The sequence below is a fragment of the Misgurnus anguillicaudatus genome, chromosome 13 (genome assembly GCF_027580225.2).
Source record: "Misgurnus anguillicaudatus chromosome 13, ASM2758022v2, whole genome shotgun sequence".
Lineage (NCBI taxonomy): Eukaryota > Metazoa > Chordata > Actinopteri > Cypriniformes > Cobitidae > Misgurnus > Misgurnus anguillicaudatus.
The window spans coordinates 16564914-16590584 of NC_073349.2; the positions used below are offsets into that span (position 1 = coordinate 16564914).

The 25671-nt window shown below is 35.9% G+C and overlaps 2 protein-coding genes and 2 long non-coding RNA genes across 7 annotated transcripts in view; 2 read left to right on the plus strand and 2 right to left on the minus strand.

Annotated features, from left to right (window-relative positions):
• vps13d (vacuolar protein sorting 13 homolog D) overlaps nucleotides 1-485 on the minus strand; it is a 54651-nt gene extending 54166 nt beyond the window's left edge. The window contains exon 1 of the mRNA XM_073875193.1: nucleotides 1-485. The gene's annotated coding sequence lies outside the window, so the exon portion shown is untranslated.
• Nucleotides 486-3932: 3447 nt separating this feature from the next.
• lrrc38a (leucine rich repeat containing 38a) lies at nucleotides 3933-24135 on the minus strand. 4 transcript variants are annotated; one of them, XM_073875195.1, is made up of 5 exons: nucleotides 23381-24135; nucleotides 23199-23265; nucleotides 22430-22676; nucleotides 20973-22238; nucleotides 3933-4867 (listed from the first exon to the last, which is right to left on the minus strand). In XM_073875195.1, the coding sequence occupies exons 4-5, from the start codon at nucleotides 21598-21600 to the stop codon at nucleotides 4623-4625; spliced, it is 873 nt and encodes a 290-aa protein (XP_073731296.1). In that variant the 5' UTR covers nucleotides 21601-22238; nucleotides 22430-22676; nucleotides 23199-23265; nucleotides 23381-24135; the 3' UTR covers nucleotides 3933-4622. The 4 variants fall into 4 exon arrangements, with proteins under 4 accessions (XP_073731296.1, XP_073731295.1, XP_073731297.1 ...); XM_073875194.1 differs by having other exon boundaries at nucleotides 22752-23265; XM_073875196.1 differs by having other exon boundaries at nucleotides 20973-22020; nucleotides 22143-22238; nucleotides 22430-23265.
• LOC141369294 (uncharacterized) lies at nucleotides 9231-10460 on the plus strand. Its single transcript, XR_012372902.1, has 3 exons — nucleotides 9231-9529; nucleotides 10188-10236; nucleotides 10323-10460. It is a non-coding gene; the product is annotated as an uncharacterized lncRNA (long non-coding RNA).
• Nucleotides 10559-12738, plus strand: LOC141369295 (uncharacterized). Its single transcript, XR_012372903.1, has 2 exons — nucleotides 10559-10656; nucleotides 11953-12738. It is a non-coding gene; the product is annotated as an uncharacterized lncRNA (long non-coding RNA).
• Nucleotides 24136-25671: the final 1536 nt, after the last annotated feature.

Consider the following 25671-nt stretch of genomic DNA (forward strand, 5'->3'; position numbering starts at 1 on the left):
CATTGTCATGATACCTCTCTGTTCCTAGATCAGCCGCAGTCCATGAGCATTTCAGTCCAAATAAAGTTAACACTTGACTTTCTCCAGTCTAAACGATGCAAAGTTCTGCTCTCATAAGAGAAAGTGTCCTTGCTAAACGATGATAAATATAAATGTCGCCTTTAAACTATTCACAGAATACAACGAAGCCGACAACTTGTACGACAAAAAAGCAAACAGTGACAGTGACACAGGGCTAAAGCTTGTATGTAACGTTAGCCTGAACGCTCGCCCTTTAGCACTGCCTGCTAACTTGAAAACATGACGTTCAAGTGAACAGTTTGACCGGTCACAGATCGTAGCTTATCTTGTTGTTTGTTTAGTCTTTCGGTATTGGGAAACGCGCTGTGATCGGCAAGCAACGTTTGTTGTAAGTCATCTGCGTTCATCTCCCAACTTCCATCATGTCAAACTGAAAGCACGCAACACTTCCTGAAAGCAGCTGTCTTCCGGTCACGTGCCAAAACAAAGCGTTAAACAGGAGTGTTCAACTTTATGCGACGCTGTGCAGACCGAGCGGTTTATGACATCAAGTATCGCGACAGCACAGCTTTTGGCTCGCTCTCGCGGCATTTGATGTCATATGCCGGTCGGTCTGCGCAGCGCCGTATAAAGGCCTACTGGACGAGATATGGTCGTTATGTGACACCTTACGTTTGGAGGTCGTTCTAATAATATAAATTAATATTGGGCTATAACGGTTTAAATATAGGATGTTAAGAAATATGAGACGGATTATCCCAAGACATTAAGTCGAGTTATCACGTCGAGTATGCAATGACGGTGTAGTTCCTGCTTTGCACTTTAGGCGGCAGACTTGCATATAAAATTTAGATAGAGATAGTGCTCATGCATGTTGCTGAGCCAAACAAACTGAGAATTTTTTGTGATTCTGATATTTAAAAAAAAAATAGTTATTAAGTAATTTTGATAATCCAATAGACTTTAAACGCTTATGTTAGCCACGTTTTGGCTATACATTTTCCAACGGTGAAGTCACAATCTCATATAACAGCATGAATTTATCAAATCTGACAAAATGCACTGACTGTAACCCATCCAGACTCCATATCAAGGGTAATCTCTAAGGCAACAGGGGTTGTTCTCTTATTATCCCCCATGCAGTTCTGAGCTAGGCAGACATAAGGACTTTTAGCAATATATTTTGAGAAGAAATAAACGTCTCTTCTGCCGAGCACATAAAAAAACAATAATCCTGGCACATGTGGAGCTCTGCACCCCCCTGGCTGGTCGTGTGCAACCATAATCCCAGTCTGCCTACAATAGCATAGAGAGACATCTGTTCAGCTCATATCCCTTAAAATTCCACATCTGGACTGTGAAATGTGTGTGTGGTAAAAATGTTTATGGTATTTTGAAAAAAAAAAAACTAAACAAAAAACAATATTGACCAAATTATCCACTCCAATACATTTCTAGTAGGCAGATAAATAAACTTGTAGCCTGCACGTATCACTTCTAAACCACATTTAGACAAAGTATGTTTTCCGTGCTGTAATTACTCATTTAAACTAACCAGTACAGTGTCAGAAACAGTAGATAGGATCCGGATGCAGGAACATTCTCTTATCTTCAAGCATTTTGGTTTCATTCTCAGGTCGCAATCCATCACTGTCGGGATCAGTGTCATTTGACCTGAATTTAAAATGATCTTGACCGTCGTTCAAGCAGGTCTTGAAACTTTTAGTCCCCTTTCACACTCAATCTTAAATCACTTTGAAATCCATTGTTAATCTTGCATACGAGATTTATGGGCATGGATTCCACTTGTCTCTGTGGTTTCTAACTATAAACTTAACTATTAACTTTTCTTGAGTATAGGCCTACAGTATTGTTTTGATATTGTGACATGACAAACCTTGGTAACAAAGGTTTAATTTACTGATTTTTTAAAGCATGTTAATTCCCTATTGAGACTTAAAGGTGCAGTGTGTACATTTTTTTGCGAATTGCAACCAACAGCTTAGTCCACGGCTCATCCCCTGCCTTTTGAAGCACATAGTGAAGTAACGGTAGTCATCGTCGAAGACAACTTAAGAAACAAATGTCCTTTAAGGGCTTCTGTAGAAAAATGGCAGCACAAAATGGCGACTTCCATGTAAGGGGACCCTCGGTGTATGTAGATAAAAATGTCTCGTTCTAAGGTAATAAACACATAACGTTTCATTATGAAAGGTCTTTATACACCCCTGATAATATAGTTTTGTAAATTATTTTGCATTTCTGTCAAAAGATCCTTCTAAAAATTACACACTGCACCTTTAACTTGATCATTCAAATGGTATAGACCCCTTCACGGTTCACGTCACAGGCCGTTCCCACTGCGCATGTCGGGGTCAGAAAAGTCATTACAGCTGATTGAGTTGCGTATTATTCGGTATCGTCAAAAATGCCTACTTACGTCGTGGGCTGTGAAAATCGCACCAGGTCTTCCGTTAAGTTTCCGCGAGTCATGCAGAATCTCAAAAACAAAAAAATACAACATCTGCGTCTGCAAGCAATTAACGTGCAGACTGGGACAATGCAAAGATCAAAGAGGCTTGTGTTTGTAGTGCTCACTTCATTTGAGGTAAGTCATCATTTTTCAGCACTGTTAGATTAAATTATAAAGCCTAAATGGTATGAACAGTTCGACCCCGTGCTGCGCGCGCACCCGATAATCATTCAATGTTTACAAACCTTGAAGGGGTCTATAAGAGAACAATACTCACTAAAAAATCAAAAGTACTTTTGCATAAAAGCATCTGCCAAATGCATAAAATGTAAACATAAGACATTAATGTCACAACAGTACAAAGTTGAACAAGCTATGTAAGTAAAAATGAATCAGGTTGTTTAAAAACTGACAAATATCAAGAAACAGGTGGAGAAATTTGATTATGCAAATATCAAAAACCTCTCAGTGTTTAAGTCTGGATTCAACAAAGCTGACCCACAGATACGTCACCATATCACATTGAAAACTTACTGGATGCTGGAGAATCCTTGTCTCATTACGACACTATATTTTTGTCTCTGTCTTATTCAACTTTTTAAAATATGTAACAAATAACCATTGTGAACATTGATGGATGCATATATCATCTATAGACTCATCTCTGCCTATTTTGCATGGTGTCAGTTTAATTTATGATCCAGATTATAAAATAATTCTGCAGATTTACTTTTATAGAATATTTGTGTTTGTTAAAAGGTTTCAATCATAAGATTAAATAAAAGTAAGCAAAGCAGTACACTACTGTACCAATAAAAAAGAAAAAGACAGCATTATTAATTTTGTCAATCACTTTGGCATCAATATTTATTTAATAATAACATAACATTATAAAAAGAAGAGAAAGAGACATAAAACACACAAATGAAGTTCAAATAATTCCCTTTTAATTCAGTGTTTTTTTTAAATAACTTAATTAATATGAGTTGAGCAACTGTCCTATTGCCCTGTAGGATTTATGATTATAACTAAATTATCATTGTAATTCATTAAAAACATCAAAAGTTATTTCACATCTTGACCAAATTCTTATTGCAAGACGTTTTGAATCCATCTCATCAAAATTCTTTGTCACAATATGTGCTCATTTTCAGTGGCGGCTCGTGACTGCTCATCCGAGGGGCGCAAATTCAAAATATGTGTTCGGAGTGTCATGTGTGTTGCTTGTGTTTTCAAAATATGTGTTTGTTGCGTCATGTGAACCATGTGCAACACGTGTTTTGTCAAAATAAGTGCCCGCTGCATACGCGTCAAAACCGTCTATGATAAAAGAGACGCTCACGTTCACAAAATACACGCAAGACACTCCCTTAACAGTAAACTCTGCTTATGCATGAGATTATGGGAGTATCTGGCAAACGTGAGCGTCTCTTTCAATAAACCCCTCAGACGCGTCTGCAGCAGGCACTTATTTTGACAAGACACGTGATGCACATAGGTTCACTCGACGCGCAGAACACATATTTTGAAATTACAAACCACACACATGACGGCTACATACTTTTAAAAAAAGAAGTCACCGGCCGCCACTGGTCAATTTATGTTAATTCATTGGTGACAATGCCATGATGTTTTATGAAAAATTGTCTACATTGTGGCTTACTGGGATTGTGTGCAAAATGTCATTTGTACTTTAAAGTGCAAGTAGCTAAGCCTTATAAGAGCAAGATTCACTTACATAATACGAAAAAATAACTCATGTAGAAAATACTGATTCACTTGCACATTAAAAGACCATTGATTTGTTAACACTGCAATCTCATGTCTTGACTACTTTCCGGGGAATAAAACAGTATTTTAATAAACTGCATTTAACAGTTTTAGTCTTAAGGCTCAATTTAATCATTGGTATTCAAGTAGTAGAAAATATAATGCATCACTGAAGCATCACAGTCTTGAATGGCGAGATGCAGGCCCACCACCTTGCAGACTGGCCTAAAGTAGAGCTCTTTATCATGGAAATGATGTGGTTCACCACTTTATCCAATCCCTTGGCTTCCACTGTGTGGTGCATTGTGGGTAATATGTGGGTAGGGGTTTTGACTTCCATTCTGTCCAATGAGATTCCTCACTCCTCTCCCTCCTCTTCATCTGTCCTTTTGGCTTTGAGTCGCTGGAAACAGTGGATGGTGGAAGCCAGAAAAAAACTGGCAATAATGGCGACCACCGAAATACAAATTCCAGAAAAAATCACTATGAGATAATCAGTGAGAGTCAGTATTCCCTGGCATTCCCGGAAACTGTCCTCAGAAAGCACACCCAGCGACACCTGCCGCCCATCCACAGGAAGGTAGCATTCCATACCATCCAAACCTGGAAAGAGAAAGATGGAGAGGGTACATCATTTATCCTTAAAAAGAGCACTGGTGCCTAATGCTTTGGACAGATGTTTATATTTTCATACCTTTATCCAGTTATTGCTTGCACCAACATACATATAGGCTACACTACACAATTGTGTCATCTGTAAGATGTCAATTTGCAGCTTAGTTTAAATACATTTTCTTTATAAATGCAGGATGACATTTTCATTTTTGAAAGTTACAGTATTTTTGTAGTATTATTATAAGTATTGAAAGAAATTACATGTTTTAGTAGAATCTCAGAGGTACATAACCTACTGGTATACATATTGGTACCTTTCTGTACCTAAATGGTACAATCATCTGACCAAATTGACCATCTTTTGACCATTTTGTGTAAACAGTACATCGAACATTTAGTTTTGTCTCACATAAAGTCATGACCAAGATACAGTTACTTGAGTTGCATGAGTTTCCGAACCAGCTCACATGTCGGGTCAGTAATGTCACAAGCGTCCTTAGTGGTAAAATATCACACACACAATCATTACCTTTAACCGAGTTTGACAAAGCAATCTCATTAAAAAAAAAAAAATTAGAATGCACACAATGCATTGCGTGTAAAGATCATTACTGTAATAAAAAACACTCAAGGCTACACCACTTCTCTTAAAGGTGCAGTGTGTAATTTTTAGAAGGATCTCTTGACAGAAATACAAAATAATATACAAAACTATATTATCAGGGGTGTATAAAGAACCGTTATGTGTTTATTACCTTAGAATGAGATGTTTTTATCTACATACACTGAGGGTCCCCTTACATGGAAGCTGCCATTTTGTGCTGCCATTTTTCTACAGAAGCCCTTAACGGACAACTTTTTTTACTAAATTGTCTCCGATGATAACATGTTTTTCCGGTGGCAGCTACCGTAGCTTCTCTATGTGTTTCAAAAGCGAGGGGTGAGCAGTGGATTAAAACGTTGGTTGCAATTCGCAACCTCACCACTAGATGCTGCTAAAATTTACACACTGCACCTTTAACAAATAATGTTTTTATAAAATTTACTGTATTGAAATGTAAGTGCTTTCTGATGGACAACTGCACTTAAAATGAGGTCAGGTGCATGATGTTTCTTCCTGATTCACAGATAAAGATATTTTAAGACTTTTTTACATTTTAAATCAGATAAATGTATTTGTGAAAACAATATGATTATATTTAAAGTGCAAAAAAATAACATTTTAAGTGTTTTCTTTAAAGATATATTAACAAGTTATAGTTGCTCACAACTGATAACTGAAATAGTTTGACTTAAAACATTAACAGGCTGATTATTGAACTAATCGCTTTATTAAATCCTTTCTTATTCTAACAGTTGTAATATTACAAACCTTCTGTGCATCTTAGACAGCTGAATAATGCATGAGATGAGAAAGAGGCAAACGCTGTAGGTAATCACTAGAATATGCAAAAAAATTATCTTGCATAATTCATGATGAGACATATGGCACATAAACAAATGCTTCCTAATTCTGTCTTGTATCTCATGTCTTCTTCTCATCTGTTGATGTTCATTTGGGTAGTAACTACAGGATGAAATTCAGGGAACTGTACCCAGATGGATACAGTATCTCTTGGTCATTAGGTCACTTACCACTAGTAAGGTTAAGGTCAGGGTAAGCTCCATGGCTAAATTTAATGAAGGTGTGTAATCCTTACTGTCCTGTTAAAGTACAGGTCACTTTTCTCACCTGTCATCTATTTTACAAACGAACATAACAGTTAAATTGCACAGATAGATATACAGGACCAAATGCCTGGTGCATGCAATGGTTGTGTAAACAAAAATAAAAGAAATCAGAAAAAATCCAAAATGCTCAGAAATAGCTGAATAAATTAGTATAGAAAAAAATAAGGTGCTCTTTGGTGTGGGGTATGCAAAACGTCAAAAAAGGGGAATCCAAGGCACTCTTCATATATCAAAAAAAAATTTAAAGAAAAGAAAGTTTGAAACTCATAGCAATATTTTATTAACTTTGTTTATGCAACACCTACTTGAGATATAAAGTATTAAATGTTTTACTGTAAATATGCTTTGCATTTCTCAGCCTCAAAATATATTATACGTATAATTAAATAATTAAAATAAAATAAAGCATTTCTAAGTATAATGCTTAATACGTTCGTATGAAATATACGTCCATAGTCCTAACATCATAAAAATAAACACATGGCAGATGGATAAAATGTAAATAAATAATTTTAAAAATAAATCTTACATTCTAACAATAATCTAAACATGTCTTAATATATCTGATTTGTTTAATTGGAATTTCATGCAACCATGCAACACCACAATATATAAAAAACTGAGAACTCATGCAAAATGAACTGATGTGTTTTATGTAACAAAAGATGAAGGTCCAATAACAGATAATAATTATGTAAAATACTACCGATAAAAACTTTAAAACACACGAAAAATAAATGTTTTTAAGTTAAACATGCAAATGTGCTATTGGCTTATTTAAATATTAATTTAATCTCATAAGGTACTTCAAGTAAACAATTTAGGTCAAGGGGGTTCGGCTTACAAAACAATTGAAAACCCCTGTTCTATGCACTCGAAAAATGGCTGGGTTTTTTGACCCATAATGGGCAGTTGGACAGAACATGTCTTAACCCAACTGCTGGGTTATTATACCCCATGGTTGCATAGCAACAACCTAACATTGGGTCATTTTGTAGTAAAGAAAAATCTGGCTAGGTAATCTAAGTCCAGTCCAGATGTAGGCTATAGTTTTAGAAATGCCATAATGCTCAGATACTAAATCCATTAAATAGTAACTCAAATAAGTAAATAACGTAATTCATTTTTTTTAGTATTTAAATGGTTCGAGGGCCACTAGTTTAAACTCTTTGCACTGTTGTCATTCCTGCACTCGGGATTGGGTTAAACACGTCACATGTATTATTCAACCCAACACTGAATCTAATACTGCAGTGCGCACACTTCCAGTTGCCTATATTCACCTTATTAAAAAACAAGATTTTCCCCAATGACGTGTTGTATTTATTTATACAAATGTATACAAACTATGTGTTTTGAGGCAAGCATGTGACTTTTTAAATGATCCTCAAAGTTGAACTGAGATCATATAACATGTATTTAACTTCATTGTGGACGAGACAATGTATGCAATCTGTACGACAGTGTAATTATTGCACAACGTGGATGGGTTTATGTCAGGCTTGTTTAGCAGCTACTATATTGACTACAATCATTAAATGTGATTGAATGAATCCAATGTAATGATGAAATTAGTACCCTACACACACTCAGAAAAATATCCTAAAAAATATCACTGGGACAGTCCTAATACAAGAATTTAGGTCACCATATGTAGACATTTGGTGACAGTATGTACCTTTGAGATACTAATATATGCTTTCTTTAAGTATAGAAGTGTACTTTTATGTAAAAAAAAATGTATATCACATGACCCAAAAATGAGTTTTGTGTGCCAATATGGGGTAAAATACATGTTTACTGGTTTAATTTCAGTCAGAACTATTATTTGAAATTATTGAATTAACCTAATTACTTAGTAATTATTTTAAGATAATGGTAACATGTTCACATACAGTAGGTGGTGAAAACAGATTATGCTAGTCTGACTGAGCTTGTGGCTGATGTGAAAATGATTTAAAGGGGTGTTAGCACATGTGTGCATGTTGCTGATTTATCTGGAGCTCTGGGAGCACAAGTGTAAACCGCTAATGCATTGGCATGATCAAAAATTGGATAAGCTTTCATAGCTACACAAATATTCACGTGACAAGAACAACAAAAGAGGCTGAGGTCACTGAATCCCCCACATGTGGAAAACCCCTTCTGGTTGGAATGACTCACTAACTACTACACGTTTGATGATGATGTCAACTGAATTCAGCCAATGATAGGAACAAACAGAATGGCACTGAGAACGCAATGTATTTCATATTATCCTAATGGGTACATATATTCAGCAAAGACATTCGTCGTTTTTCCTTTTAGTAATGTGCTTTTCTAAAACAAATACTTTGAATCACAAGGGGATTTCAGTGTAAATGCAACTAAGAATAAGCTTTGTTATTCTGTGTCTGACTGTGAATGTGGCCATGTGACGTAGGCGATGTTCTGCTTTAAATCTGTCATCTGTCGTCTGCTGATCATAGAGCTAAAAGAAGATTAAAAACCTCCCTCTGGGAAAATTAAAGTGCAAACCTAAAAAGGAACATTTAACAAAGTAATAAAGTGAGAAAATATTGAAAAGCATTCCAATTTGCATCTTATCAAGCAGTTATGTAATGTCAGTTTCTGAGTCATACACTGTAAAATGTAATAGCTGAGCTTACTAAAAAGATTAAGTAAACTTAACTTATTTAATTAAGTTTGTTAACCTTACTTAGGTTAACTAAGTAATCCCAACTTTTTTCTATGCAAACTCAAGTCAACTTGATTAAACTTAACAGATTAATTTAGATCAACTTAAAATTTCAAGTATTTTCAAAAAGGATGACTGCACAGTAGGTGGCAGTAATGCTCCCAAGGAGTAAGTGGTGGCTTAACTGAGTGGTTAACTGAAGAAGACGACAACAGCACATGGTCAGATGAGAGCATGAGGAGGTAAGTTTGTGCTTATATATCATTTTTATTTTTTATTTGCTACGTTTTTATCGCAACATTACAATCACAGTTTGTAAACAGTAATATTTTGTCGGTAATAATAAAACTGATGCATGCTATTTGATCACAATTAGCAACTCAACAACTGCTAATCATGTATGTTTAAAGATAAACATTTTCGTTCAAAAGACATAAGTAACAGTTAACTAATATGCAGAGGTAGATTGAGTAAAAATGTAATTATATAAAAATTTATAGTTAAAGTTAGGCCTTATAGTAATAACTGCTTGAGTAAAAGTAAAAGTATGCAATGGAAAAACTGCTTAATTATTGAGTTTATAATTCGTGTTGGTGTGGTTTATAATAATAAACTAAATACTTAGAACTGCTTATAAAAGGTAAAATAGCACATTTAAAGTAGGTGCTTTCAAAATTGTTACTCAAGTCAATGTAATGCAGTAAGCATGTTTCTACCCACCTCTGGAGAAAAAACATTAATAATTTCATACCTTAAAATGCCAAGTTATTTTAAATAAGAGATGTGCTGTATAAAACGTTTTAAGTTTATAGAGTGAATGCTAAAAATGTTGTTTTTACAATAGCATTTTACTATCTATCAATCAATATACTATGTTAATTGTATATTATTATTATTTAGCAGGAGCTTGTTTCTTTGAAGAGAGCGCATACCCATCATGGAAAGTCAGGTAATTAACACACATTTTATTTAGGGCATGTCAAAACGTTTTAAATCTTGATATGTTGTTTCTTTTGTTATCCTTCTTTCATATAGTAAAGTTACTGTGGAGTACAACCAAGTCGCAAGCAAAAACTTCAAGCAAGAATTGTTCTCATCCCTTGCTAAACACGGTTTTAGAAGATTTTGAATGAAAGAAAAGTTTAAAAGCTCTCTTCAGTATCTAATAGTAAGTATTTTTGTTTGTTTGTTTTAAATAGTTTAAGTCTATTTGCTAACTTTTATGTAATCTGTTCTGACTGTTGATCTCAATGTTTTATGTATTATTTGTCAGAACATCACTGATGTAACTGCTCGGTGGACGGTAGTTCTCCTTGGTCTTGCTATCCTTCTTGCGGAAGTCACTACAGACTTCCTGAAAACAAACATGGTTAGTATTCTTCTCGTTTAATCAATATGAGATGTCCTAATTTTTGTGTTGGCATTTAATTAGCATTATTAAAGAAATAATGTGTAAATAGAAGATAATTAAAGGCACCAAGGCACATCCTTTTGTCCCACAATTCTATGCGTGAGCATGCTCAGGATTGGTCGAGCCTGGTTGAGTTCGATAAAATAAAATGGTGGGCAAGAAAGCAACTGAGCACACATTTAGTGTAAATAAAGTAATATTTTCACTTTTGGTTGCATTTCTAGCGAGAAATTTGTATTGTAGTTTTGAACTCTTTCCCCGCCATTGAGTTATTCCGTCAATTAAGAGAATCAATAACTTCTGATAAATGCTGTGAATAAATGAAAACATAATTTATTTGCCAGGTAAAGGTTTTATGCCAATTACATATCCAATCCAAAAATTATAAAGAAAGCAAAAAATCAAATATTTAAAGATCAATCTGAGATGTATACCTGACAGTAGCGACATACATCAACATGACACTATGGGTTTTGGTTTATCGCATTATGAGTGAACAAAGCTTAATACAGATGTTAACAGTGTGTAAACCGTTTTGAGCTGTCCACTTTCGACTACATTCAGATGTATTCAAAACAGTTTAGAACCGCTTAAACACGCTGTAACCCGTATGCTGGAAATAATTTTGACAGGTACAGTTTAATAATACACAAAATTAAATCAAATGTCTTTTAATAACATATAATGTTATAGTTACAAATGATTAAACCAAATAGTGTGTTTGTGACATTTGAACGTCTTGTCTTAAAACTGAAAATAAACAGGTTTTCCTGTATTTGTTAAAAATAAGCTTATAAAATAGTTCAAATAAATATTTAATGTTGCTTACCTTGAGTAAAATAGCCACATAATAAGTGGGATAATGCACAGACAGCAGGTTGTTATCATGAAATAAGCCCCTCCAGTTTGATACAAGACCCTCTGCTTGACACAGAGTCCTAATCACACTGTTGGGGATTATTTCTGCAAAAACAACCTGCTGCCTATACAATATACCTTACTTATAGAAGAGTTTTCTAACAATATATTATTAATTAAATATGTTCCAAGGATGTTTTTGCACCACCAGGAAAGAAGCTTCTGCTGAAAGGTCCAAATTATTATTGGCAATTCCAACCGAAGCACTGTTACAAATTAAGTGTCACTTCAAAAACTAGTAACATCACCTTGAACAGTTAAAATTTTTAAATGACACATCCACTTTGCATTTGTATTATGAGAATGTATATTAATATTGCGTTTCTATCTTATTAGGACTGTGATGGTGACCCACCTCAACTATCAATAGGAATTCTCATTCTGGTGCCGGAGGACAGACACATTTCTCCACATGGTTTACAGCAATTATTTGGTAGGGTGTCACAGCCATGGATGGACTTGAGAAAGTATCACATGCCATGTGTTTAGTTTTTGGACTGATCGTTGTTTTAAATATGGAGTACCTCTTCACAGCTTATTTTGAGTTGATTCACAGGGTTTTTCTTTCCCTGGGGCACAAATCACTAAAGTCAAAACTGCCATCACTACAAAACATACTAATGTGAAGTAGTGTGTTTTGTGTGAAACAAGTCCGTGTTACTGTAGATCTGTTGCATTTTGGGTTTTTTATTTTTTGTCAACCTGGATACAAGTTCCAGAAAAACTCAACTTTAATTGCTGCAAAACTTTGATGTTTTAGTTAAGATGTATTTTGCGTGTTTCTGATGGCAGAAACAAGATTGTTACTGTAGGTCTGTTGATGCAATTTGTGATTTTTTTTATCAGTCACATGACAACCTGGATACAAAACCAAAACTGCAGTCACTAAAAAAAACTAGTTTTGAATTTGTTTGTCAAGGTGTGTTCATTGTGTTTGTAATAACAGAAACAAGACTGTCTTAGGTCTATTGTTGCATTTTGGGTATCCAGATTGATGGGTGACTGAACACTGTGTGTGTGTGTGTGTGTGTGTGTGTGCGCGCGTGCGTGCGTGCATGCGTGCGACAAAAATGTTTTACTTTGTACACTGTTAACATGTTTAAAATAAATGTTTTAACCTCATTTTGTTGCTTTTTGGCTTTACTCATTTTTGTTAGTTCAGCTTACTTACAAATGTAAGGCAATCAGTTTCCTTATATTTACAAGTAAAGTGAACAACAAAAAGAAGTTATCTCAACTAATGATTTTAAGTAAAGAGTACTTAACTTTACTTGATTCATAAGTTTAGTCTACTTGTACTGTTAAGTTTTGACAACTTAAAATCAATACTCTACCTTACTTGATGAATAAGTTTAGGCTACAAATAATATAAAGTTTTGCCAACTTAAAAGCAATACACTAACTTACTTAAAATTATGAGGCAATCAGTTTCCTCACTTTTTTAAGTAAACTCAACTTATTACATTTTACAGTGTAGCAACAGGAGCGCAATTTTGCTGGATACAAAAATATCAAAATGATAACAGTATCATTCTACAGTACACTAGCATGTTTATTTACCATGATATACAGTGAAAATATTGTGATATAATTGGCATACATTATAAGCATTAGGCGTATCATGTGTCTAATCGTTATTTAGTAGTCACCCTTATTATGAAATAATAATACATTCTGATTAAAAATATTGCTCTTGGAATGCAGCTTGGATTTACAAGTCATTTCCTATAGATTTTTTTATCTTGACTAGTGATGAATTGCTGTAACTCATTAAATAAAGTTGAATTAACTTAACTTTGTTCAACTTTATTTACATCAGAAGTTACAGCAACTTCTCACTAGTCAAGATACAAAATCAAAGTTAAAAATGACTTGTAAATCCTAATTGATAATAGACGATATATTTGGACGCACGTGCGGTGATGCAATTACGCGTCTGGTCGGAACTTTATTTCTGGTCTCTGTTGGTTTAATGGTCTGACTAGTGTCTAAACTGAACTCTGGAACAAATACCTCGTTGAAAATAACAAATGTTTTGGATTCTTAAAGACGCGGGAAGGTGGTGATTATGGATTAGGCCTACCGCTATTTGATGGGAGGTTTGCAGCCGATCTTAAGACTGTATACATTATATAGTACACATTTCACACAGTAACGTTAACTCAGTGTAGTTTTTGATATGCTTTATCTATGAGTTGAACTAAGGTAAGGGTCGTTTATTTTGCTTGTTATCAGAAATAAAATACTCTAAAAGGACTTTGTTGTTATTGATTCTTTTCGGTGTTTGTTAATGTTGTTGTTACTTCTGAAACCATCTATACTTAAACATTTAAGGGCAAAAAATGTTTTTACAATGAGAATTTGATAATGTTCTGGTGTACCATGTTTATAATATTAACTGGAAAAGTAAAAAATGCTGCAGAAATGTTAATTGGTTAACTGTAAAAACATTCACATCACTGTAAAAAAAAACAGCTTGACGTTAAAACAACTTGGTTTTGCAAGTCAATTAAACCTACTATTTTAAGTTTTGGCTTGAAAACTTTTTTTAAGTTGAAATTATTTAACTTATTCTTAAGTTAAAGTAACAAAAAAATATATGTTGATTTGACAAAAAGTCTGCTTATTTTTACAATGCAGAGAAAAACTGTTAAAGATTCAACAAGACATTACATTTAATTTCATTGTAAAATAATCTAAGGTGTACAGCTTTTGAAAGTTAAAGTTTTGAGTTAACTTGTTTGACTCTGTGGACCCTGTACCGGGTCCAGAATTATCTTATTTTGACTTAATATAAAATATTCCTTTAATTTTTAATGGTCTGTCATGGACCCAGTACCACATATGAGATACAGTTTGAAAGCTTAGACTCTCTACTTTCTGCAGATATGCATCACTTTGAGATATGTTTTACTGTAAGAAAGTTAGTTACACTTAATTTACACTATCACCCCCCCCCCATATTTTTTAATATCATTTAATATTCACATATTTCATATTTTTCAAGTATGACAAACATGGGCAAGTCTTAAATCAAATGAAAGCTCTCACTCTCAGGAATAAGGCTACAGTGTTATTTTTGTCCTATTATTATCACATATCCAACAATCGTCGAATGAATAATGATGTAAAAAATCGTCTTTTGTAAACATATGGGAAACTTGAGTGTGGACTGCCTCAGATAGCACAGATAGCCACAAATGATACACCATCTTTTCTCTTAGGTCCTACTCTAAAAAATGAGTCCATTCACAGCATTTTCTTTGGTTGTGTGCATAATTAATCCCTTGCTATTTATTATATGTGCAAAACAAAAAATTAATATTTATATGAAAAATGTATTTTCGCACACTTCAGTAAAACGAGAATAACTTTTGAATGCGACATGCTAAAGAGTTCATTCTTTTTTGGGGTGTTTACTGTCTGCTGCTCGTCCCCTTGGAATTATAAGGTTCTATCTAACATTTTTGTCAAAATTGAGTTATTCACATATTCTTACTCTGTGACAACTTATTTACATTATGTGATGTTTTATTTTAAGTTTTGTAAATTTTGGGACGTTTTATTAAAAAAACAAAAAGGTTCTATCTACAAAATCGAACTCTAAGTTGGCTCTATAAGGTTCTATCTGCGTGAGCTAATCAGCACTTCGAATGCACAGAAGGGGACCAATCAGGATCAACTTTATGGTTGGTTTCTCAGACAGGGATTATCTTAAACCAGAACTAGAACTTAGTTTCATTAGAAAATATTTAACAAACATGCCTTACTAAAAATATTACTTTTGTGCATTTTGAGGCTAAACAAAGGGCACTGATGCATTTTAAGATATGTCAGTGCAAGTTGTTTTCAGTTTGGACAGCTCTTACATTTATTTTATTCCAGGACTAGTCTAATCCCTGTCCATGAAACTGTCCTTATATGTGGTGTTGCCGGTTTGTCCTTGACGACAGGAAAAATCACAGACACACAATATCTGTGAGGATTAAGAAACCTTAAGATCGACAGCCCAAATTTTAGGCAAGTTCACCCTACTGTAAAATCCAGCTTAAGCTGGTGAGATGGATTTAGCTGGTCTCCCAGCTTGGTTTTTGCTGGTGTTGCTGGTGTGGTGGGCTGGTCTAGCTGTGTTTTGGTCACTTTTTAAGCTGGTCTAGCTGTGTTTTGGTCACTTTTTAAACTGGTCCGGCTGTGTTTTGGTCACTTTTTAAGCTGGTCTAGCTGTGTTTTGGTCACGTTTTAAGCTGGTCTAGCTGTGTTTTGGTCACTTTTTAAGCTGGTTTAGCTGTGTTTTGGTCATTTTTTAAGCTGGTCTAGCTGTGTTTTGGTCACTTTTTAAGCTGGTCTAGCTGTGTTTTGGTCATTTTTTAAGCTGGTCTAGCTGTGTTTTGGTCACTTTTTAAGCTGGTCTAGCTGTGTTTTGGTCACTTTTTAAGCTGGTCTAGCTGTGTTTTGGTCACTTTTTACGCTGGTCTAGCTGTGTTTTGGTCACTTTTTAAGCTGGTCTAGCTGTGTTTTGGTCACTTTTTAAGCTGGTCTAGCTGTGTTTTGGTCATTTTTTAAGCTGGTCTAGCTGTGTTTTGGTCACTTTTTAAGCTGGTCTAGCTGTGTTTTGGTCATTTTTTAAGCTGGTCTAGCTGTGTTTTGGTGACTTTTTAAGCTGGTCTAGCTGTGTTTTGGTCACTTTTTAAGATGGTGTAGCTGTGTCTTGGTTTCTTTTTAAGCTGGTCTAGTTGTGTTTTGGTCTCTTTTTAAGCTGGTCTAGCTGTGTTGTGGTCACTTTTTAACCTGGTCTAGCTTTGTCTTGGTCACTTTTTAAGCTGGTCTAGCTGTGTTTTGGTCACTTTTTACGCTGGTCTAGCTGTGTTTTGGTCACTTTTTAAGCTGGTCTAGCTGTGTTTTGGTCACTTTTTAAGCTGGTCTAGCTGTGTTTTGGTCATTTTTTAAGCTGATCTAGCTGTGTTTTGGTCACTTTTTAAGCTGGTCTAGCTGTGTTTTGGTCATTTTTTAAGCTGGTCTAGCTGTGTTTTGGTCACTTTTTAAGCTGGTCTAGCTGTGTTTTGGTCATTTTTTAAGCTGGTCTAGCTGTGTTTTGGTCACTTTTTAAGCTGGTCTTGCTGTGTTTTGGTCACTTTTTAGGCTGGTCTAGCTGTGTTTTGGTCACTTTTTACGCTGGTCTAGCTGTGTTTTGGTCACTTTTTAAGCTGGTCTAGCTGTGTTTTGGTCACTTTTTAAGCTGGTCTAGCTGTGTTTTGGTCATTTTTTAAGCTGGTCTAGCTGCGTTTTGGTCACTTTTTAAGCTGCTCTAGCTGTGTTGTGGTCACTTTTTAAGCAGGTCTAGCTGTGTTTTGGTGACTTTTTAAGCTGGTCTAGCTGTGTTTTGGTCACTTTTTAAGCCGGTCTAGCTGTGTTTTGGTCACGTTTTAAGCTGGTCTAGCTGTGTTTTGGTCACTTTTTAAGCTGGTTTAGCTGTGTTTTGGTCACTTTTTAAGCTGGTCTAGCTGTGTTTTGGTTACTTTTTAAGTTGGTCTAGCTGGACTTATCTGGTCATGCTGGAAGACCAGCTGACCCACCAGCTTGACCAGCTTTGCCAGGCTTGTTGGACCAGCTTACACCAGCTGCTGCCGCCTTGGACCGGCTGGGGCCGGCTGCCAGCTTGTGCTGGTCTTTGCTGGATTTTTCAGTAGGGGCAGTCTTTTTTTAGGTCTTGCTGAGGAGATTGTTTTCATAGTTAGACACCACACTAGCCAGCAGTGCTATCTTCTTAGTTCCTGATATTAAGAGGCAAGCAATAGGATAAAAAATACAGAAAAACGAACTAACCTATCCTACCCAAAAAAAGTGTGTACTGTGTAAGTTATGATTGTTATGTCAAAATGTAAACATGTGAAAGATTGTTAAAGCAGTTTCCTCAGTATTAAAATGATTTCAGAATAATTGTAGCCTGTAGCTGCTCAATCCTACTGAAAAATCCAGCAAAGACCAGCATAAGCTGGTAGCTGGTTTTAGCTGGTTTAAGGTGGCAGTAGCTAAGTCCAGCTAGACCAGCTTAAATACCTGCTAAAACCAGCTCACCAGCTTATGCTGGTCTTAGCTGGATTTTTCAGTAGGGAATGGTATAACATGCTAAAACAAAATTGTCTATTTTGTAATGAACCCGAAATATCCAGGAGGATGGTAGAGAAACTGAGGCAGAAGAGGGACGAAGCAATGTTGTAAAGGAGCAATGTAAAATCAGACTTTTAGAGATAAAAGTGCTAAAAATAAAAATATTAAATGTCATAGAAAGGATTAAAATGTTACTTTCTAACACATGTTAAAAAAATGTTACAACATTAATTTTATATTTAATGTTTAAATAATGTTTTGGCAGATAGAACCTTATAATTCTAAGCGAAAAGTGTTGTTTTAGAATTAGAAGGTTCTATCTGCATTTGATCCATTCCAAAAATCCACATTTAGAAATTTGAGAGGATTTTGATATTGTATATTTAGAATGCATGTAGGGTCCCTGTTATTTTCATGTTTGAAAGAAACTTCTTCCCCATGTAAGTTTTCCTATATGTAATGCAAAAACTTTGAAGCTCAATATCTCAAAACTGCTCAGAACGCAGATAGAACCTTATAATTCTAAGGGGACGTGCTGCTAACAACCAGAACTGTCTGCAGTCTGCTAGAGCACCCATAACCAGAGTTATACACTATCAGAGACAGTATTTATTTACAACATAAAAAAAAGAAAATTTGGTGTTTTATCATATGAAAAACCACATAAATAACAATATTTGTCACAAACAGCAGCTTTTTCTGCAAAATGATATAAAGATATTGCATTTATTCCACTGTATGTGGTTATGGTAGCACTTCAAATGTTTTTTGGCAGAAATTGTACACCATAAGCGTATTATTCCTCCCATCAGTTGGAGTAAAATAACTTTTGCATTTATTATGATAGAGGAAAAATTTCTTTTTCCTCTGTAAGCTGGAATCAAACAAAACTGTCTGCAGGTTTCATTCCCACTCAGGGCCAGAGTTATACACTTTTAAATACAGACTTTAGAAAAAAAACATCAAAAAGCGCCTATTTATTTTTGTGTTTATTAGAGGACTGACAACACATACAACCATGTTGAGCACTTTTAACAGTGTTTTATGTAATGTCAAAGGGTTTCCTGTAAAATGATACCAAACTTTTGTATGTGCATCTCTGCATGAGGGTATGGGAAGCTTTTGAAATTGGGTAGGCCAAATCCAGGCGAAAATCCCCAAATAGCCTCAGAGTGTAAGAGGTTTTAATATATATTTTACGGTGAAAATCTATAATCTTCAAAATCAACAACATAATAAATTTACCATAAAATATCATTAAAATGATGATTTTGTAAGTTAAAAAAACATACATTTACTGTGAAAACACAAATGGACGTCCCCATAATTTTATGGGTGACTCTATTTACATCTTAATATTTATGTTTCTATTTTCACAGTAAATTTTTCAAATTTACTGTGAAAAACACAAATGGACGTCCCCGTAATTTCATGTGTGACTCTATTTACTTTAAATATTTATGTTTCTATTTTCACAGTAATTTTTTTAATTTACTGTGAAAAACACAAATGGACGTCCCCGTAATTTCATGTGTGACTCTATTTACTTTAAATATTTATGTTTCTATTTTCACAGTAATTTTTTTAATTTACTGCGAAAAACACAAATGGACGTCCCCGTAATTTCATGTGTGACTCTATTTACTTTAAATATTTATGTTTCTATTTTCACAGTAATTTTTTTAATTTACTGCGAAAAACACAAATGGACGTCCCCGTAATTTCATGTGTGACTCTATTTACTTCAAAAATATTTATGTTTCTATTTTCACAGTAATTTTTTTTAATTTACTGCGCAAAAAACACAAATGGACGTCCCCGTAATTTCATGTGTGACTCTATTTACTTTTAATATTTATGTTTCTATTTTCACAGTAATTTTTTTTATTTACTGCGAAAAACACAAATGGACGTCCCCGTAATTTCATGTGTGACTCTATTTACTTTAAATATTTATGTTTCTATTTTCACAGTCATTTTTTTATTTACTGCGAAAAACACAAATGGACGTCCCCGTAATTTCATGTGTGACTCTATTTACTTTAAATATTTATGTTTCTATTTTCACAGTCCTTCTTTAATTGACTGCGAAAAACACAAATGGACGTCCCCATAATTTTATGTGTGACTATTTACTTTAAATATTTATGTTTCTATTTTCACAGTCATTTTTTAATTTACTGCGAAAAACACAAATGGACGTCCCCGTAATTTCATGTGTGACTCTATTTACTTAATATTACACTAAATATTTATGTTTCTATTTATTTATGTTTCTATTTATTTCTATATTTATTTATTTGTTACCAGTTACATACATTAGGGTGTGTTATGTTTAATTTTATGCGGTTTAATGATCTCTAGTCAAGACCAACTCATTTGAGTCTAAGTCCAGTCTAAGATCAGAGGCCGTCAAGTCAGAGTCAAAACCAAGAAAAAAACTCTCTGGTCTTGGATTTGACTCAGACTCGAATGAGTTGGTCTCGACTACAACACTGCAAGTATTGGCAACAATGTATACAAAGGCCACTTGTGATGAGCTTTGATTCATCATAATGATTCATCATAATTCATCATATTATGGCTGTCCACTTTAGCTCCTTTGTCACGCTTGTTTACTGTATTTTAAAAGCAATAAAGCAGATTTATTTTAATCACATAACAGTTAATGAAATATGTGGTTAAAGGAAAAGTTCACCCAAAAAGGAAATTCTCTTACCATTTACTCACTCTCATGTTGTTAACCTGTATACATTTCTTTGTTTTGATGAACATTAAGGAAGATATTTTGATGAATGTTTGTAATCAGATCGTTCATGAGCCCCATTCACTGTCATAGTATTATTTTTTCAGTGAATGTACAGTGAATGGTGCTCATGAACGGTTTGGTTACAAACATTCCTCAAAATATCTTCCTTCGTGTTCATCAAAACAAAGAAATTTATACAGGTTTGTAACAACATGAGAGTAAATGATGTTCACTTTTGGGTGAACTATCCCTTTAAGAATCTTATATACACAAACCTTCCCATAGGTTTGAACTGCATAGTTGTGTAAATGTTCTTTGTATTTTTCACAGGAGTTACCTGCAAGCACAGCTGCCAGTTTTTACTGTAGAACAACGATGCACAATCAGTGCAGTTCACATTTAAATCTTCCTGCTTTTACAGTTAAAATACTTTGTTAAAATAATAAAACATTAGTTCGCGCAGTTGATAAAAGTAAATGTGATGTTTTTAGATGCTTACCGGTTGGTAGCTTGTGATGATTCTCCAACAGCCACAGAAAGAGTTTGGCAAAATTACAGTTGCACACCCACGGGTTCCCCTCCAAACGTATCACCCGCAAGGAGGGCAACTGGCTCAGCACCCCAACATCCAGTCCGGATAGGGCATTTCTTTCAAGCTCCAACTCTCGTAAGGAGGTGAGGCCCGAGAAGGCGTCTTTGCTGACCATGTTCAAATATGGATTGTTACCCAAACGCAGTTTAATCAGGCTTCGAGACTCCCCGAAAGTCCCGGTAAGGATCTCAGTCAAGTTGTTACTCCCCAGGTCCACATAGACCAACCTGGATGATATGGTCAGAGTCCCAGGTTCCAATTTGGTGAGGGAGTTATTCCTCAGATCAAGATAGACCAGATCGCTGTATAAAACCAGAAAATCAGAGGGGATCCAAGAAATCCAGTTATTCGACAGAAGCAGTCTCCTTACGTCCAAAGGAATAGAATCTGGAAGACGGGTGAGTCCTTGACCTGTACAGTCCACGGTATGATGGTCTGGACACAAGCAGCTGGCCGGACAGTTGTACCCCCAAGTTAACAAGGTAGAGGACAGCAAGGCGAGGAAAGACTGAAGCCAGTAGACACATGAGAACATTGTCAAGAGGGTGAGAGATGGATGGGGAATTAAGGGGAGAAGGGTAGAGGAGGGGTGATGGGGTAAAGGGTCAGGGGGTGAGATACTAAGAAAGGAGCATCTGGAGATCAAGGTTGACACGAAGGCATCTTTTCGTGTCTTCTAGATTGTAATCTGAAAAGCATCGGCAAGCGGCCACAAAGACACAGAGCTCTGTTTTCCAGGAGATCATGTAGCAGGCAGTGTGGGTCGTGTGGCAGTCCGCTGGCTCTGAGCACGAAAGGGGAGGAGATACAGTGATCAAGAGTACGTGGGAAAGAGAGGGAGGGAGATTAGCAGAGAGGTAAACAGAAATGAGTGAACCAGAGACTGGGAAAGCTAGGAGGAATGGAGACAGGAGAGAGAGGGGGGTGTGACAGCTCGATCGGTTTAACTCACGATCTGTGGAGAAACGATTTTTGGTTCTTTAATATAAGATGTACAGATCTTCATCATGATCCATATACGTCCGATATTGGCTTAGAGAAAGAGCTTGACTTGTTGGGAACTGTTATCACACTTGCCTTTTTTTCTGTTGTCTGGCGGTTCAGTCGATGTACCGTCTGAATTCATATTCTGTCTCCATTGCCATGGTGATGCCAGTGCTGATTAACATGCGCCTGTGTGCATCCAAAAAGTGTGAGCAAGAATCAAATAATTGTGAACCTTAACGTACAAGATCATTTGCGCTTGCATGCACAATGAACAATATGTCACATTTATTTATACCCTCAATGTAATAGCCGTCATGGAAATCACACGCTTTGCATTCGTACATCACTGAGATGAATACAAAAGATTTTCACCGTACCTTTCATCAGTCCTCTTATGAAAGCGCTAATCACTCACTGGTTTTCCAGCTGTTGCTGTTTATTTTTGTCGTCCTGTCGTGATCCGAATTCATGTTTACTCCCGTGCTGCTGTAAATCTCCACATGCTGTGAGCGCAGACAGATTCCCTCTGACGGCATCACAATCGCCGGAGACTGGCATGCATGGCACAGACCAATGGATTTACACAATATTACCGTAGGTCATCATAGCGCAACCTTGACCTTTCTGAAAGAATGCAAAGAGATTCACTTTAAATTATATTCATTATGTCAACTTTTAAACAGCTAGTTTTTTGTGCACCTGTAAAAGACACAAGCCGAATGTCACGTTCATTATTTATAATAAGATCAGGATAGCTTCTCAGTGGGACATCTGGCAGTGTGAGAAAAGCCACATAGATTTTCAATGCACAGTTGAGGTCTGGTACATGAATAAAAGATAAATACCATGAGTCACATGCTGTTTGACACAGATGGCACACAACAGGAAGGGACACCAAAAACCAACTATGTGACATGTGTTGCTGTTTTCTACATAAAATCATCCTACATAATGTAAAGACCATTCTGTGAAAATATAACCATGATGTCCATAATATTGACCATGCCAAAGATTGAAATGAATGTGAAATCAATGATTTGATGGTTCAAATGTCATAAGACGACAAACAGGGTCACATGTGTTGCTTGAATGCATGAAAAAGTATAACAATAACATTGCTATTGTAAAATGTTTTTTTTTACTGACCTAAAGTATTAATTGTCAAAAGCAGGTCATGAGAGGCCTCAATGGAGATGATGATCCATCCTGGATCCTGTTTAAAGAGAAAAGAAACTTGAGATAATCATGTTGTGTGTGTGTGTGTGTTTGTTCATGGTGATAGATATGTTTATGAGAATACAATGTGCCAATGTGTCTTTAAAAAGCACCTGTCAACACAGGCTGAGGACATGGTAACACACTTTCATCCAGGTGCATTGTAGTTCTACACTCACGATCCTCGGCAACATACCCAAAAGCAAAATACTGTCACATCACTGGAGTCGTTGAAGTGTTGAGAATGCTTGAAAGAGAATGAGAAAGGTCAAAAAAAGCACCAATAGTCACAAAATATGAACGTCTTAAAAAGTAGGACACGCACACTACACAGCATCAAAGTCCTGAAGATATCAACAAAACTGGGCCAAGTCGATAAAGTACTGGCAATCACATCTCAAACATCCTATATGTATATATGGCTCAAACATATATATGGTTTCAGCAGTAACAACATAAACAAACATCCTTTCAAAGTAGGTTATTTCTGATAACAAGCAAAATGGATAACAATCAAATTTTCAATCATAGCTCAAGCGTAGTGGTGATCCATTATCGTCCCCTCGTCTTTAGGAAACCAAAACATTTGTTCTTTTCAATGAGGTATTTGCGCCAGAGTTCAGTCACTAATACCGTGTTTGACCCCCTTTCGCCTTCAGAACTGCCTTAATTCGACGTGGCATTAAGTCAACAAGGTGCTGAAAGCATTTGTTAGAAATGTTGGCCCATATTGATAGGATAGCATCTTGCAGTTGATGGAGATTTGTGGGATGCACATCCAGGGCACGAAGCTCCCGTTCCACCACATCCCAAAGATGCTCTATTGGGTTGAGATCTGGTGACTGTGGGGGCCATTTTAGTACAGTGAACTCATTGCCATGTTCAAGAAACATATTTGAAATGATTTGAGCTTTGTGACATGGTGCATTATCCTGCTGGAAGAAGCCATCAGAGGATGGGTACATGGTGGTCATAAAGGGATGGACATGGTCAGAAACAATGCTCAGGTAGGCCGTGGCATTTAAACGATGCCCAATTGGCATTAAGGGGCCTAAAGTGTGCCAAGAAAACATCCCCCATGCCATTACACCACCACCACCAGACTGCACAGTGGTAACAAGGCATGATGATCCATGTTCTCATTCTGTTTACGCTAAATTCTGACTCTACCATCTGAATGTCTCAACAGAAATCAAGACTCATCAGACCAGGCAACATTTTTCCAGTCTTCAACTGTCCAATTTTGGTGAGCTTGTGCAAATTGTAGCCTCTTTTTTCCTATTTGTAGTGGAGATGAGTGGTTACCATGTGGGGTCTTCTGCTGTTGTAGTCCATCCGCCTCAAGATTGTGCGTGTTGTGGCTTCACAAATGCTTTGCTGCATACCTCGGTTGTAACGAGTGGTTATTTCAGTCAAAGTTGCTCTTCTATCAGCTTGAATTAGTCGGCCCATTCTCCTCTGACCTCTAGCATCAACAAGGCATTTTCACCCACAGGACTGCTGCATACTGGAGGTTTTTCCCTTTTCACACCATTATTTGTAATCCCTAGAAATGGTTGTGCGTGAAAATCCCAGTAACTGAGCAGATTGTGAAATACTCAGACTGGCCCGTCTGGCACCAACAACCATGCCACGCTCAAAATTGCTTAAATCACCTTTCTTTCCCATTCTGACATTCAGTTTGCAGTTCAGGAGATTGTCTTGACGAGGACCACACCCCTAAATGCATTAAAGCAACTGCCATGTGATTGGTTGATTAGATAATTGCATTAATGAGAAATTGAACAGGTGTTCCTAATGATCCTTTAGGTGAGTGTATATAGATATATAAAATAAAATTTTATGTGTTCCTGTAGCTCAACTGGTAGAATATTGCATTAGTAGTGCAAAGGTTATGGGTTCAATTCTCATAGACAGAACACATGGACTGATAAAAATGACTTCAAATGTATTGTAAGTCACTTTGGAGCAAAATGCAAGCTTACTTTTTTATAAAAGTAAACATATGTTTGCTTATTTAGTATAGATAACTGGATTAGTATTGCATTATACTCATATTGTTGCAAAAGCTAATTCTGCTTGGATTTAACATACACACTACTGTCCACTCCAACCAAACAGGTGATACTATAGTTATCAGATTGGATAGACCCACTTCTATCATGTTTCAAGGATTATCTGTGTTTATGCTTGTCTCGTCTTGATCCCTGTTTGTCACGGCCGTAAGTTCTGCTCAGTAATCCAGTATTATGTGATTAAGGGCATTAAAGTATCATTTAAATCATTAATTTTACTTTGATATCAATCTTTGACATGGCCTTATCTAGTTTAAAGCTCCCGTTCTGTCTGTGATTTTGAAGCTTTGATTGTGTTTATAGTGGGCAATATAACACGTGTTCATGTT

Excerpts from the sequence above, each read along its gene's own strand:
- lrrc38a (XM_073875195.1), bottom strand. The coding sequence starts at position 21,600 with ATGTTCTCATGTGTCTACTGGCTTCAGTCTTTCCTCGCCTTGCTGTCC. Across the intron at positions 4,868-20,972 it reads TCATCACAAGCTACCAACCG|GTTTGGATGGTATGGAATGC; the intron begins GTAAGCATCTAA and ends TTCTCTTTCCAG.